The 16,123-nt window shown below is 48.5% G+C and overlaps 3 protein-coding genes across 3 annotated transcripts; 1 reads left to right on the top strand and 2 right to left on the bottom strand.

The window, feature by feature from the left end:
* Positions 1 to 48: 48 nt before the first annotated feature.
* Positions 49 to 636, bottom strand: M430DRAFT_188337 (hypothetical protein). The gene has a single exon (XM_024863964.1). The coding sequence runs from the start codon at positions 529 to 531 to the stop codon at positions 139 to 141; it is 393 nt and encodes a 130-aa protein (XP_024717093.1). The 5' UTR covers positions 532 to 636; the 3' UTR covers positions 49 to 138.
* Positions 637 to 7,668: 7,032 nt separating this feature from the next.
* M430DRAFT_271550 (hypothetical protein) lies at positions 7,669 to 9,110 on the bottom strand (the record flags this gene model as incomplete). Its single annotated transcript, XM_024865534.1, has 4 exons — positions 8,685 to 9,110; positions 8,598 to 8,637; positions 8,131 to 8,430; positions 7,669 to 8,080 (listed from the first exon to the last, which is right to left on the bottom strand). Exons 1-4 carry the CDS (start codon positions 8,785 to 8,787, stop codon positions 7,669 to 7,671), a joined length of 855 nt encoding a protein of 284 aa, XP_024717092.1. The 5' UTR covers positions 8,788 to 9,110.
* M430DRAFT_128880 (hypothetical protein) lies at positions 8,704 to 11,069 on the top strand. Its single transcript, XM_024862084.1, has 3 exons — positions 8,704 to 9,174; positions 9,261 to 10,118; positions 10,191 to 11,069. The coding sequence occupies exons 1-3, from the start codon at positions 9,091 to 9,093 to the stop codon at positions 10,626 to 10,628; spliced, it is 1,380 nt and encodes a 459-aa protein (XP_024717091.1). The 5' UTR covers positions 8,704 to 9,090; the 3' UTR covers positions 10,629 to 11,069.
* Positions 11,070 to 16,123: the final 5,054 nt, after the last annotated feature.

Below are 16,123 nucleotides of genomic sequence, written 5' to 3'. Positions count from 1 at the left end.
AGCTGCTGCTCCTATAACTAGGCCTGATTTCCTACGCTGTAGAAGAAAGGGGAAGAAAGGAGAAAGTGTTGGGTGGGGGAGGCAGGCGAGGGAAAAAGGGGGGGAGGGAAGTTTTGTTGCACATCGCATTGGCGCTTGTCATGGGATGGCTTCGATGGCGATGGGATTAGCATCACGTGTCACTAGTTGGGGGGTTTTGTTGCACATCGCATCAGTGCTTGACATGAGAGGTGCTGAAGATGGTTTCGACGACGATAGGATTAGCATCACGTGATATGAGTGAGATAGGCCCGTGGTGTGGGAGGGGAGGGACGTTTTGTTGCACATCGCATTCGCGCTTGTCGTGAGAATGCTGAACGTTGCTTTTGATGGCGATCTGATTAGCATCATGTGATACAAGAGGGGAGGTTTTTGTTGCACATCGCATCGGTGCTTGTCATGAGAGTGTTGAACGGTGATAGAATTAGCATCACGTGATACGATGGCTTTTGTTGCACGCTCATCTTGGGAGTGTTGAACGGTTGGATTCATTTCTCACCCTCTTAAGATCGGTGTATAATTTTTACCTGTGTATACATACCTTGAGTCACCTGTTATTTCTAACAGAGCTTTTTCTTTTGAAGTATACCTATCGGCGAACGGTTACATTTCTCCTGATTCTTTTTCCAACTTCTATTAACGTCCTCCCTGATACTAAATTCCGCCTAGAGCGTAAAGGCAATTGATAGGTATGTAGATACTGGATTCTGACGCACTTAAGAATAACAACTCTTCTCATTTAAATATTAAAAAAAAAGTTCCAATCACCAAATAACCAAACGCCAACCTTTTCAACCCTCAGGAGACCCCCCGCCCCCACCCCCCCTCCCCCCCCCCCGCCAAAAACAAAAAAGAGTACCGAAAATGCAACCTCGGCAAAACGCCTCGATGTCACACACCTAAAGGATCTCAATAAGCATTCGCTACTAACAAACACCAAGCGGCTTTAGCTCACTTGGGAGAGCGCCAGACTGAAGTCAACTTCAGACAGTCCTATCTGGAGGCACTGTGTTCGATCCACAGAAGCCGCAACTATCTGCGAATCGGGGAACACCCCGATTAATGAACACAAATTTCTTTTTTGGGATTTTTCTTTTTTTGGGACTTGGCTTTTTTTTTCCTTTGTAGGGATCCTTTTTTCGGGCGGCTTTTTCTTCCTTTTTCTTCCTTTTTCTTCCTTTTTCTTCCTTTTTCTTCCTTTTTCTTCCTTTTTCTTTCTTCTTTCTTCCTTTTTCTTCCTTTTTCTTCCTTTTTCTTCCTTTTTCTTCCTTTTTCTTCCTTTTTCTTCTTTTTTTCCCCTTTGCTTTTTCCTTTGCTTTTTTCGAGAAGGGCTCGCTTCGCGCTTTTTTTGGGGCCGACGACCGACAGTGCTGCAACTTCTTCCTCTCCAAAGATCGATCTATCCAACCTTCACAACTTCACACAAAATAACATGTAAGACAGCAAAAAGTACTCCTTATCAAGACAAAGGTTTTCTCGGTATTTGATCCATAATCGTGTTGTGTCGATGTAGATAAAGTCAACACGTCAAAGCTCCAGCTTGAGTGAGCATCCAGGAAGGAAATGATTCTGAGCTGGTTACAAGTTACAGCGGTGTTTCCATACTCCTCCTCTATCCTGTTTATAATAATATAAAGAATTCTTAATATATTCAGGATTCAGTAAGAGATCAGACTATGTTGAAGGCAAGAACTATAAAGCTTTCTTTTATCGTAGTTGTGGGAGAGGTTCTGAGGTTCTTGAATCTTCTTCTTGCGGATCGTCTTTTTCAAATCATCTTTTTCAAATCATCTTTTTCAAATCATCTTTTTCAAATCATCTTTTTCAAATAATCTTTTTCAAATCATCTCCTGTACAGTTCCAACCCAGAGTTTCTTGTCCACACGACGACAAGGACAAAGGACATGCAGCAATTTTGAGTCCCCTTGAAATTCAGAGTGTCAGGTTATCTTGTATGAGATACCATTCTGAAGCGCAAGACTTGCTAATTCATCGTTCAACCGTTCTAGGATGATACTTTGTTAGCCCGGGAGTATGTCGACCTCTATGCCTCTTCTCGTTCACATTGCAGGGTCTCCAAATGACTGCTTGGACCAGGAGGAATTGAAGGGTTTGAAATCTTGATATACATCCTGTGATTAGGATGGAATTTGAAATCCTATTGAGGGACCACAGGTACATACTCTCTTTGCCATGATTGCGCTCGATGAGTTGTTTGGTTGTTTGACATATTAAATAGTCGAGGGTGGGTTGAATCTTCAAGAGTACGGATGGTAGGGTTTTCGGGCCTCTTTTGTGCAACCGTCACCAGACCGTCGTCTTTCGATGGGTGAGATTCAGGACTTCAGAGCTAAGTTGAAGGGAGCATCCTTGGATATACCTAGAAAGATGCTCCTCGGCTGGGCTTCCCAAGGGTCCAAAGGCTTGATGATGGATTCGAACACTTGGTCGCAGCCATATGAACTCATGTAATGCTGGGAGCGTCCAAGAAAAGAAAAAAAGAGGGAAAAAAAGAAAAAAAGAAACGAGGACATACAACAGTAGGTATTCGCTGGTGGTCACCCACCCAACTACTAATCTACCGATCTGAGGCTTATGTATGGCAGAGCGGACGGGATGCCCAGTTCTCCTCAGTCTGTGGTCGTATGTGACTGCTTTTCCATTATCTATATACATATACCCTGCTTCCAAGGTGATGATGATATGCAAAAGAGCGACGTCCCTCAGCTCCCTCCCTCAATTCCATCCAGAGTGTCCACCCTACATAGCTGAACTTACACTTTGCAGTAGGTCAAACGAGATCCGCGCAGTTCCTCTAATATATTGAAGTCTCGGTCGGTAGCATGAAAGTTTTCCCAGCAGTTTTAAGACCGATACTTGAAGATCCATGTGCCTGGCGGCTCCGTGACTCTCGAGCAACCCTTGCAACTCATTGGAAAAAAGGACGTCGGTTATACATCGCGGCACTCCCGTGGATGGTTTTGGAAGTCGGAAATTTTGTTGATGCTCGTGACCTTTCCGAAGACATTATGAGGAACTTACCCGAGGTCCCGAGCTCTTCATCAGACATATGATTGTCGGACTTCCGATCCCTCCCATAAGATTACCGCCGCATGTAGAGCTTTCCTGTCGGCTCTCACTGGCTCTAAATTGACTAGTACGGTCGGGTGAGAAGCTGCAAATGCACGGATGATCATGCTGTGAGCGAGGAGAAGAAAGGCAGGTCAAGTTCGCTCAACATTGGACAACAAAGTCCCGCGGTCCAAAATCCGAGCCTTGGTCCTGGAGTTTAGTTCCTTCTGCTTTTGTTGTTCCTGCTATGTACTACTCATTTCAGAGCACGAATCACCAATCCCTCATCGACGAGAAAATTGGCTTTGTTCCGCTGTCGGTAGAGGAAAGCTCCACGGCAGCAAGCACCTATGAATCTGACGCTCACTAGCGCGGGGATGCATCTCCAAAGATCGTCCAGGCCCAGCCAGAGCCCGTTCTATTGAATTGAGATCGCATTATGAAGACATGATACGGATTTTACTTCATCTGCTCCCTGTATTCCTCCTGCTCGTGGCTTGATCTTGCTCATGGAAGGATCATCTCGAGAGACTTCCTCCTGGTAGCCGTCAAAAAAGGTGAAAATGATCCCAATTATGTACTTGCCAAGATAGAGAAGCCACATATCACGCAGTGATCAAGTTGCCAAACTTTGAGCCTGATACTGAAGGGCTCTGCCAAGGAATCTGCAGCATAGCCCTCGATTCGCCTATTCTGCAAGCGGGGAGATAGTGGACATGGTTTGCCATCAAGGTAAAGAAGGGGCTAGAACTTGTTCTGAGGATTTTTTGGAAACTGTAAATATCTGGGTGGTAGTCACTCTTCGACAAATTTTCGATATCGCATAGGGTATGAAAGGGATATTTGCTGGGAGAGTATATGACTACTGAACAGTCTAACAGGAGGGATTTGTAACGGAAATATGAGAAGTGAGCCCAACGAGAGTTTTATGTCAATATATTACTTAAGCCTTGGGAAGCACTACCTCCGATACCTGACATATAGCCGAGGGGTCAAAGCAAGGGGCCAACTTCGGATATCCAATGGCTTGTCTACAATCCCAAATTTATTGTCATCGAAACATTTCAACGAATGATATTAAGCTATCACTAGCTGAGACAAAGAATTGCTGCTAAAAAAAGAGAGAGATCAAATCCTACGAATGCTGGTGTTTAAGAATCTCTTCGGGTGAGGTCACTGAACCGAGCCGTGAGTACAGGAGCGGTTGCGCAAAAGCCACAAGCCGCTCTCTACACAACCACTATAAGGATGGCAAAATCAGATGGCGGATCGCCATAAGCATCTGAACGATCGCTCGATTCCTGGATCCCTGGACCACACTGTAAGCCAGAGAAGTAATACTCGCGGATCTGGGGGAGATGACAGCGCCGCGCGCGGCTAGATCGAGATGGCGGTAAACGCGTACGGGTCGGTCCGCAGAACCGAGCATATCCTTACCACAATACCCTGTTAGTCGCAGGTGGCTTTTTCTTTCCCGGTCGAGAATAGACGGGAGAGACGAAAGTTGTTCGAGGAATGCTTATTTGAAGTTCTGGATTCCTGCATTTTTTTCGTCTTGGAGTCGTGAGATTCAAGCGGTGAGGCACAGGTACCTACCGCCTCCGACGACGCATCCTCCCCGTGCAAGTACATTGGGAATACAAGAACTCCTTGTTGATCTGCGACTTTGGCCGCTCTTTTTCTTATTCCATATTTATCTCCAGTCGTTCCATTTTCTCTACGCCGGAGATGAGGGATTTTCGTGACCAGACATGGGTACGGCTCCTGGTTTTCGTCTCAGCTAGGAAGCCTGGAAGGTATCCTATATCTTTCCACAATTTTCCGCCTTTCTACTTTGTACCTTGGTTTTTCCATTCTTTCTTTCATGCTTGCTGACTTGAGTTAATTGGGCGTGTGCTTCCCAACTTCGTCACAGAGGGGACGCGAAACACGAGGCCCCGATTTGCAAAATGGTCTTTGCTTTGTTTGGCTTGCGCGATTATCTGCTTCATATCCGTTTGTTTATTGACTTGGCCCTATAAAGTCGTACACGTCGACGCCGGAGCCGAGTCGGGTCGTCAAAACGGTCTTGTTATGATCGTGGGTCGGGGACCGGGGTTATGGTCTCGCTGACGAGCTATCAACATTCTTTAGAGAGATATATATTGAGCGATGCCGCGAATATATTTTGTGATGTTTGGAGAAGAGGGTAGAAAGCCTTTCTATTCAAATTTTTTGGGAAGTCAAGTGACTTGAAACCATCTGACCGAGTCGGTTCGATCGATGGACATAGGAGCTTCTCTCCCCGCGCGCTGCTACCTGTGGAGCGAATCAATAACGGCAAGGAGAGCGACATATCAAAACAGAAAGGAAACGATACAGAAATGAGGGAATCTGAACAGCCAAGTGTCTTGAATCCATCGGACTCAGACTCTCCATCATGCATTGCTATGAAAGGACTTAATCACAATAACAGGAGTGCAAAGGAGTCTTACCAGGAATGAGTAAATATAGAGATCAGCAAGCCCGAATAGTCAAGTGACCAGATGATTTACAAGGGCATTTTGAAATGCGAGCGACTATGCCCCGCGTGACATCAGTTTCTACAAGAGTGCTTGCAGAGCTGCCCTATTATTCGAAATCAAATTGTTTCGAAACCGATCGTTTCTATCATGAGGGTGCATCGAGGAGTAGAAACCTGTCGTTTTTTGCTCTGACTTGGGCCTTCTGCCCTGTCTCAAAAATTCAAAATGCCTATCTGCTGTTAGGGGATGTTCTGGTTCCGTTCGTAGTCAGTTCTTGACACGGTTCTCACAGTTGCACTCACCTGTAACCTAGCCACGCTCCTGCAGTTCTTGACACGGTTCTCACAGTTGCACTCACCTGTAACCTAGCCACGCTCCTGCAGCTCTTCACGTATCACGTTTTGCTATCATACGGGGAGAGATCCTTGGGTCTAAGTCTTACAAATGTAGACCAGTCATCCTGTGTGGAGCCTTGTATCTTTGTTGCCTTCGAGCCGATCCTCCGCAGTCCGAGGCGGACGGCCATGAGGGGAAGAACTTTCAAAGTCTGCCTAGGAAGTCTCACAAAACGTCATCGCCACTCCCAAAGATGGAATGACACATACTGGTTAAGTCACTTTCATGGATGCGTGCATACACCTCCAATCCTTCCTGGCATCCTCGAGAAATACTGTTAGTTCCAAATTGCTCATCAGACCGACCCATGTGGAGGACCGTTCTCTCTCGTCCAGAGGGCTCACAGCTTTGTCGATCATCCCGGATGTGGTCGCCTAACCCTCACAGTTCTACTGGCAATATACCTGGCTAGGTCATGGGTTGGTCAAACAAGAGGACCTGGCCTTGACTGGAACCTGTGCCTTTTCTTCCGATAATCTAGTTATACTTCCTGTCGAGTTCGAGTTGTGAAAGTGATTTGGGTCGTCTAGGTGGCCGAGGTGTGCGCTGCCCTCTTCTTCCATGCACTTTTGCCAACTGGTAGAGCGGTCAAGCTCCACATGGACCGACCGACAATTGGCAGTACAGTAGTACCCCGCCTAGGGAAATATTATGGCCAAGTGGTCTATTGTGATAAGACACAAATCTCGTGAGGCTTTCTCAGTGACGGCGAATGAAGTTTTGGTGACTAGGCCTCGATTCTGGCCTCCACCGGTACCATAGCTACTCGAACAGGTATATCAGCCCAGGAGGGAAGCCAGCTGTCCATAGAGAGCATTCCTCATTGGCACGATATCAACGTGGTATTGATTTTGCTGTGCACATCCGGATGTACAGTTAGGCCGGCCTCCTTTGCGGCCGTCTATAGAGACGTGTGATGGATTGCATGGGAGGCCTCGGGCCGGATGACTGACTGGCCTGGCGAACATGTCAATGTTGCTCTTGCTATTGGTTCGACTTCAGGAGACGAGTGTTAACCGGAAAGGTCCGTACATGGCTTCCCTTGATCTCATGGGGCACACTTACTCAGCCTATAATATTACTCCAAACAGGTAGATTCGAATATGGGGTGGTGATAAGGAGGACATCTGCCTCGGAGGATGGTGGCTGGTGTCACGGAGAATAATGCTTGAACTAAGCCACTGAACTTAGATCTTTCAGACGAACTATGTTTTCAGTATACGATTGCCGCAGATTCTGGGGGGTGAGGGCGGCACTGGCGCGCTTCTGATTCTCCGCCCCGCAAATCAGCCCGTTGGAAAGAAGTCACGGTCGACCGGGATAGACTCAGGGAAGGAACCATCACTCCCTTGGAGGATCTACCTAGGTATCAGTTGATCTTGGAGTCTTCCATTAGGCTCAACACGTACACGATGGTCGAGAGCAGCGGGCTTTCAGGAAGCGCTGTGCGGGCAATGCAACCACCATCACACTCAGAGGCCTTGGGATAGACCTTGGGCAGACCTTGGACAGACATCTGGACATTGCTCTGTAGCAGTTCGCGACTTCATGATGGCATTGGCATGGCATGTCGGCGTCAAACACCTGTTGGCCAAGGTCGGCAAATACACGAAATCTTCCAACAGGCGCTTGGATCTGGCGGCCGAATGATGCACATCTACTGTACTACTGCTGTGGAGCAAAAGTACAGTGCAGTGTGGACATCAACGAGGTCTTCTGCATCCTTTTCCTCATCGGGTATATTGTCCTTGGCCACACGATGCACACCTATACAGTAGCTGTATCCGGGCACCATGTGCACAATGCACAGTACTTTGGACACTACGAGCACTATATACGACCAGGGCCGCCCCTGTTCCGTGACTGCACAGTGCACACAAATCACAAATCTCGAAGGCGCGCGGTTACTCGACAACTCACGATACTGCGCCGCACAAGGCTCCGCTCTGATCCATGCCTCCTCCACCGTCGCACCCTTTGATTTGCGGTCGGCCCAACAATCCTGGGCGAAAGGATCCCGCGGCAGAACCAAGAACCATACTGTCGGGACGGGCGTTGGCACACAGGGTCTGTCAGTCACGTTACGAGCGAGGGTACCGTCTCGTCGAAACACTTGTACCCTTTCTGCGTGGCGCAGAAGCCATCCGGGCCTGTCCGTCTCCTGGCCCGGCCAGTACTGTACAGCGCCTTGACTCCGGCGAGGCTGACCGAGGACGTCCTAGTACTAGCAGAGCAGACAGCCAGACTATGGCCGGGGCTCCAGTATTTGAGATGTCGATGGCACCAATGCATCCAGATAGACGTCCAATCACAAGCACCCACGCCCAGGGCCGAGGCAAGCATTTGTATTTGTCTCTCTGAAGTGTTCAGACCTCTATCGCGGTAGCTCGAGCCGTCGAACAGTCGGTCCCGGGCAATCCTTACAAGTTACAGTGCTCTGCCCTACGCATCGTTTACGAACCCCCCGCAGTCAGCTCTGACCATCAAACAAGCGCCTTGAGCGCAGGTATTTGCGATTATTGCCCATGGGCGACATGGGTGGCGGAAGTGCTGCCAAATCATTCCCGCCCCCCCGTCAACAAGTACCGTGTCTGTTCTCGCTTCCCGGTCCAAAAGGCGTCGGCGCCTATGATGCATATGTGCAACCCTCCCCTTTAAAGCAGCTCTACTCACTGCCCCCCTCTAAAGCGGCCATTTCCGCAACCCACAGCTCCTGGCCTTGCCTTGGCCCTTGCTGTGCCTCTGATGTGGATAAAGTTGTAGGCCATACCGGCATTGCTGTTACCTCATGCTGCTTCACCCCAAAATAGCGAGGCTCTCTTGCTGCATGCTGGACTTTTAGGACGACTGGAGTTTGATATCATGAGCAGTCTCTCCGGTTCGTTGCTATATGGACCAGAGATAAATGCTTCGGGGTTGATGTCGTCTTGATCTTTCATCCAACCCTACCACGCTCTACGACCTATCGCCGAATTCCCCAGACCCATCTACTACTCTCAACGTTCATGTCACCCCACACGCGCACATTCATACTCACATAATCCAAGCATATCTTGGGGCAGAATAGCCATTTACACCAATGTCTGCAATGGGAGAGTCCTTATTTTCAGTTCATGCCGGTAGAACACATATACATGGTCAGGATTTGAGTCCGTACACACCCGTATGTGTCCCAAGAGAGACTCTCTCTCCTCCCATGGCTTGCAGATATAACACAGCCACAAACATTTTCTGACCAATATCATTCAGGTTTCCTCATTTAACTTGCCCATCCACTACGACTCGTCTCTAATAACGCCCGTATCTCTGACACAATCTCCACCCATCTCTACCACATCAGGACTCCCGGTACAAAAGGATTTAGACATCGACTTGTCACCGACGGGGATGTCGCCCAACTATCCTTTCTTGGGACCTGATGAGGAATATAGCAACAGAGAGTATCGGCCTCGAAGTTCAATGAAGCCTAAGGATCCCAACTGTGCACTTCATGTCTCCACCGCGGACAGTTCTTTCTCGACCACGCCAGCGGTTTGCTGCTCGCCATATTTTGGGTCGTTTGGTGTTTCAGCAATGCCTGTTTCTGCTTCAGAATCATCCCCGAGCATGAATTCCAGCTCCAATATGAACTCTGTCAGTGGCCTTAATATCGATGGCCAACAATCCCGACACAACACACCTCCTCGGGTTAATCAGGGCTACAGAGGGCCCAATCAGACCCCTATCCTCCTCTCAACACCGAACCCGCTGTCGTTGCGGCCAGTTATCAAGCAAGAGGATGATTGCTACCATCAGAATTATATTAGGCCAAATTCCCCAGGCTCCGCAACAACAGTCCATACGGCATTTCCTGAAACCATAGGGCCTTTAGCACCTCGACGCAAAAGGAAAGCTGGAAGGGACTCTCAAGATGGAGAGATTGTTCTATCAGGCGATATGAGCTCCGAAGAGAAGGTTCTAATACAGCTCACGGAGAAAGAGAACCTCCCGTGGAAGGAGGTGGCCATCAGATTCAAGGAGCAAACTGGAAAGACAATGAAAGTGCCAGCTCTACAGATGAGGAAAAAGAGATTGGTCGAACGACTGCGTGTTTGGACACGCTCCGAGGTAACGTAATCCACTCCTCCATTCTATCACCCAAACTACCAGTCTTCATTGCATCTTCTAACGCGTTGACAGGAACAGGCGCTGACTCTGGCTTGGGAGGAATACGATAAGGCAAAATGGGAGACCATCGCCAACAACATGCCCAAGTACGGCTGCGCCGAGAAGTGGCCCAAGGAGTTAGTGCAAAAAAAGTGGCACGAGATGTATCCCGATGATGCGTCTTACATTCCCGAGTACGAAATCAGGTGGGGCATGAGCCAGAGAGATTGGTCGGACGGAGGGGAGAGTAGAGGCCACAGCTTGCACGATGGTGACACCACGGCCCAAATTTCTGCCATTACCACACCCCCGATCATGGAACATGCTAGGAGCAGAACGGCAAGTGATGTCAGTTCGGATTCGCATTCGCATTTGCAGTTTCAACAACCGCAGCAGCATATGACTTTCGAGACCCAGCAGCAGCAGCAACAGCAACAGCAGCAACAGGCAGCCTGGGCGTCGGGAAATTAATGATTTTCTTTCATCACTAATTTGAAGATATTTACGAAATTGCGGATATGGGATTCATCGCACTGGGGCTTTCTGGGATGGACTACGGAAAGTGCTGTAGACGCATCTTTGCTGGGCTGAAGTTTGCATACATTTCCTTTGTATTAGTATTGCGAGCGCACGTATCAGATACCACGTTTTCTTGCTCAATCCATTCAATGCCTCGGGAGGCAATCATCACCACCCCAGCAATGTCCCAAAGAATGGTACCTGAGGCGAGCATCGGCGTTCTGGCCCTGCCTTGTAAAAGGGGGATTGCCGGTGATTGAATCAAAACATGGTGACATGTCACACAGGAACGTTCTTGCAGAGCGGCTACCTACCTACTTCATTAGGCATCGAGTCCAAGCTTCGGGACGGTAGAAGCGATTCCAAAAGCCATGGAGAAGGGGTCTGAAAGATGAGGAGATCGTCTTAGCCGGTTGCAGCTTGAAAGGCGGCTACTATTGGCGGTCCCACGGGTATCCGCCACCGTGCAATACGCCCAATCGGAGGATTTCCTTGCCCTACTAGGCTGCTTTCCCTAATCCCAGATGAGGCGGGAATCAGTAACTCAGAGGGAAGACTCACGGAGTCATGCTCACTAATGCACGCACAACATATCTGCCTTCCTCCCTGAGCCCCTATGGACCCGTGTTACCGTGCAGCAGACAGGGAAACCCCCGCCTTGGGGGGTTTGGCTTGTCCAGTCCTAAACCCAGTAGTGGATCTAATACTCCGTACGGAGTAGTCCCGGGTCCAAAGCCTAGAGAGGCATGAATTAGCGGGGGGTGAGCGAGGACCAGGATGCGGGGGATTATTGGAGGTGGCCGAGAGAGAGTTTCAGTAGTCGAGGCGTCTTCCCGTCTGTCCTCGACGAAGGGATTCGAAATCTATCTAATGGACCCTCAGCCCACGGCTCTCAAGGGAAAAGGGAGGAAGGGAGAACAGCAGAGACGAGTCAGGGCTGCAAGGGGCATATCTAGTACCTCGCCGGCCTACCTAGTAGTAGTCGTGGTGTATACAGTATCAAGACATGGTGCGGTACACAGGCCCATGATTCCCCTCGATCCTGTTAGCCGTGGGCCGTCTGCCGCCATCACTGCTGCTAAATTAGAGTAGAGTAATGTCACTCAGGAATGAGGAGCAGCGCACGCACAGTGCCCGTTGAGAAAGTCAACCATGGTGATAACGCTTTTAATATCAAAATCTCAAAAATATGAAATGAATCTTCTCCCACCCTGGGCTGTCGTTGGACCCTGGTGGCTCTCTAGACCCGGCTCCAGTCAAGTTTCCCCCCTTTTTCAACCCCTGACCCCTGAGCTGGCGGTACTTTTTAGCGAGGCTTCCCGGCTGCGCTTCCTCTGCTCTCACTCGCTAATATACGGATAAATACCGGGCCTTCGCGGCGGCCTCCTAGCGCGCATTTTATGCACTTTATTTACCGGTCCATTACTTGTGCGCGCTAAAATAGCCAATTCTGCCAATATCGACCAATTTAGCTAAATTACTCGTAAATGCACGGTACTTTTGTTATCACGTCGTCCGTCCCTCCCCCCTTCCCCCCTCTCAAACTCAACCCGCTTTGCGCCCATCGACGACAGCGGCCGCTCTCTCTACTGGAAACACGTAAATATCCGCATTCCTTTTTTTCCCGCGCTGAATTTGAAATCCGCTTTCTCAGCCCCTCCGGCCGCATATGCGGTGTGGCTTTGGAGGCCATATGAACATTGAGCATTTCAAATTGCATCGTAGGACCCAGCAGCAGGACCCACGATGCGGAATTCCCTCGATCTGCGCTCTCCCCAATCAAGGGCATGTTCTCCGCAACGCGGACGCGGACCACCATCCGGCTGAGGGGTCTCTTGTCAGGTGTGGTTAGTGTCACGCTTCTCCCTCCCGTCTCCAGGCCTTCCGGGGATCTCCCCTCTTTCTCCAGGATCTGCCCAGGCCAAAGACTACTGTACTGTAGACGCACAGCGGTGAGATGGCCCGTCTTGAAGTTTCAAGTCGAACCGGCCAGGTTTGGTTTGGAGACTCCTCCTGGACCCGGAATCTAATGGCTGCTGTGGATTCTTCTTCTTTCTCGGGCCGCTTTTGCGTGTACTGTGAAGGGGCAGCTGTTCGGCACGGTACTTTTGAAGCGCGCTGAAATGTTGGGCAGTATGAGACCGAATTAGAAATATCGTGTCAGGGCACGTTGGAGAGGTGATCGGCACATCAGTCCACCACCATAGGGCTGCTCAGCCCCTATCCATTGTGATCGTTGAAGATTCTTGTTCATCGAGCCTCGACTCGGATTTTGGAGCATGATCGAATCTAGTGCCGAATGGGCTTATCAGCAGGGCTTAGTCCGACGGCTGGTGGGAGGGGATTGGATTGTCTATTCTGTACCTAAAGGTTAGTTATCAGCTTGAACAGAAGCATATACGTGGCATCCTCAGCTGATGTATAACCTCATGATGGCTGCAGACACACCTTTTCCGGGGAACTGATCTTGGTCCATGAGCATACAGACTATTACTCTAGGCAACCAGGTGTCATGATCCAATCACAACGTTCTTCGTACAGACACAGGTTTCTGTACGCAAGAAAGCTATAACGGTGTTGCCCAAAATTGAGATGGAAGATCTCCTCTTTCAATCATCGACCAGGCGGCGACGGAGGGGGTGGTTTGGGTGCCCCCTGTGCTGCAGCACGTCGTCCGGGTAGAAGAGCAAAGCTTAGAAAAAGGTTTCGTTTCGACGTCGTCAGGCATCAGAGTCGCACAGAATGGCAACAAACGCCGGCGAGAGGCTGATCGAGACATTAGACGTCATGAGATCCGAGAAATTGAATCGTAGCGCGGAGACTGCCATCGCCACAGAAGTTGTGGAGGCGAATGCTGTTGATAGTGAAGACCAAGCGAGTGATTGTGTCGCTATCTTTAAACTCCTCTGTTTGTCCAGACGATTTTCTTCTGCAGCTTCATCCACAAATTCATCCTCCATCATCTTCACATTTCATTTCCATATGAAGAAGCTGATGGTACAACGAAAGAACAAGAAGGTAAAAGGTAGAGGCTTGCTCTGAATCGCCAGGGCTAAAGAGAGGAGAGTCTCATGCCCTGCAAGTTCTGGGGCTACATCCGCGGATTAGTCAAACTCTGACATGAGCCTATCGACTGTGGCCCCATTTGAGGGATCGCACACAAGACTGCCTTCTAGACCAGTGCATATTCCTCTGAGGGAAATGTAAGCTCTTGGGATTTCTATTTGGGAGAAACATACGCCCCGAAATATCCTGCGCGGACTTGGAGATGAGAGCGGGAGGGGTTGTTTTGAGTAGGTATGTATGTTGACGAAAAATATATTAAATAACCCAGGGGAGTTTGACACAAATTCTGTGAATGTGATGACTAGGATAGGGTCCATCAGTCAATGTAGACAGGCCAATGAAAGAACTTTGTATCGGTTTGCATACCGTATATTGCTACAATGATGAATGGCAGAAGGTTTACAATTATTCTCCAATTGAAACCATCTGGCTGCCAGATCACCTCCGCTCGATAATAGACGTCTCAATCATGCGGATTACCTTCAAAATCTTCCACTGTCTGACATTTGAATTTCTTATGTACACATAGTGACAAAGAAGAACTTAGATAGAGCTCTATACTGTCGTCGTCATTCAAACCGAGATCTCACGAATCCAATGTCCCCCAAAAGGATCTATCGTCTGATTGATAAAATAAGCAGCTTCCAAACAGCTCAACGACAAGTTACACTCCTCGCCCCTTTCTTGGTGAATTTGAGACAAATAGCTCATATCTCAACGGAGATTACTGTTGGCCTGGTTCTTCCCAGTGGCCCCGAACCCACGAAGATCCTAGCAAGCAACTCCAGACCGTTCTGTCACAGGGCATGCCAGCAAAGTACGGAGGCATCTCTCTACCATGATACACTCAGGCAAAGCAAGCGTCACGGTCCTTTATGGCATAGGTCGTTCACGACAAATTTAGGAGCTGAAGTTCGGTAAGTTCTATCTCTGGAAGATAAGGTGCCTCAAGCGAACTGATTGTTTCACAGCGTCTAAAATTATAATATTGAAAAGCTTTATACATGATTTGAACGAGTGTGAGGAATACGGTGGGTGTGTTGAGGTTCCTTCACGGCATCACAGAGAGAATGGTAGAGATAGTCAGTTGGTGCTTGTGATCAGTAACACGAGACGTGGAAGTAGAAGAAGAAAAGAAAAAAAAAATAAAAAAATAAAAATAAAAAGAGAAGAACAGATGTTCTTTGGTATGCAACTGCCGTGAATCGAACACGAACCTCCACCTTACTCATTTGTATGGAAGGGTGGAATCCTAACCATTGGACCACAGAAGCCCGCTTATTGGTAGGAATCGCTCTACATAGCTTTATGTCCAGAGGGAACAAACCTAGAAATTTACAGAATTCCAAAGATGAATTATGTTAATCTGAACTACTCGTCCCATTATTGAAGAGAAAAATGTACTTTGAAAGCATCCTCTGAATCCTGAGTCTCTGATTTCATCCATCCTTACGAGTAGTAACTACTAGATTGTCTCACTTGCGAGTAACCACCCGCTGCTTTACCCAAGAACCAAGAGAAAACAGAAATAACAAGAAAGCGCACATGATACTTCTTCACATGAGTTCCTCAAGCTTCAAGCAGTCCTATAGCAGAGAATCCTACCACCCATCCAATCGAATTTAGGCGCCAAAAACCAGATTTAAAATAAAAAGAATGAAAAAACCACGAGGAAAAAAAGACACCGACATATTCCCGTATGCGGCACGATTATGTATAGAATAATTTGTCACGGGCTGCAGAATCAACAACGTGTTGGTTGTCAAGGACCATGTTTTCTTCAACGCTCGCTCAGCCTTATGTTAGGCTCTCTTGTCTCCCTAAGCCACATGCTGTATGTACATGAATGATCATCTACCCCTCCCCCGCCGCACCTATGATTCGCAGAGAGGGGGGAATCAAGCAAGACAAGACAAGCAAGATCCCAGGATTCTACACGCTGAGATATGTACAGCACATAAGAAAGCACTTCCTGGTCTGCAGAATAAGGTAGCTTATCGTTACACTGCTGGCAGCATGGGGGGTCATGCGAGGTTTTGGGGGCGCGTAAAGAATTCAAATCGATCAGGAAGACATGGGATTCTTGGGGATGCAGTGGGATATTTGGAATGACTGAAAGGTGCTTTTCTCATCGACTGCCGGTCCTGGTATCATGCAGGTGGGAGGATTGCCATGGGGTTGATGTCACGTTGTCACCTACCTTATGCTTCGAAGCATGCCCGATTTCGTCCCCGCAGCAATCAATCCTTTTTGACGGCCCTGAAAATAAAATAAAAATCAACAGTTGGTGCCAGGGTTCTCAGCCTGTCTTCTGGGTTAAAATCAAGAAGACCCAAGAGACCACAAAAAAAGAAAAAATGAAGAGGTGGGGTGAAAGGGGG

The sequence above is a fragment of the Amorphotheca resinae genome (assembly GCF_003019875.1).
Source record: "Amorphotheca resinae ATCC 22711 unplaced genomic scaffold M430scaffold_13, whole genome shotgun sequence".
Taxonomy (NCBI): domain Eukaryota; kingdom Fungi; phylum Ascomycota; class Leotiomycetes; order Helotiales; family Amorphothecaceae; genus Amorphotheca; species Amorphotheca resinae.
The sequence above is the reverse complement of the archived record's forward strand: the minus strand, read 5'-3'. Positions and strand labels throughout refer to the sequence as shown.

Bases quoted from the DNA above. Each gene is read 5' to 3' on its own strand.
- M430DRAFT_188337 (XM_024863964.1), bottom strand. From the start codon at position 531: ATGAATCCAACCGTTCAACACTCCCAAGATGAGCGTGCAACAAAAGCC.
- M430DRAFT_128880 (XM_024862084.1), top strand. From the start codon at position 9,091: ATGTCTGCAATGGGAGAGTCCTTATTTTCAGTTCATGCCGGTAGAACA. The intron at 9,175-9,260 runs GTATGTGTCCCA...AATATCATTCAG, and splicing joins ATTTGAGTCCGTACACACCC to GTTTCCTCATTTAACTTGCC. The intron at 10,119-10,190 runs GTAACGTAATCC...ACGCGTTGACAG, and splicing joins GTGTTTGGACACGCTCCGAG to GAACAGGCGCTGACTCTGGC.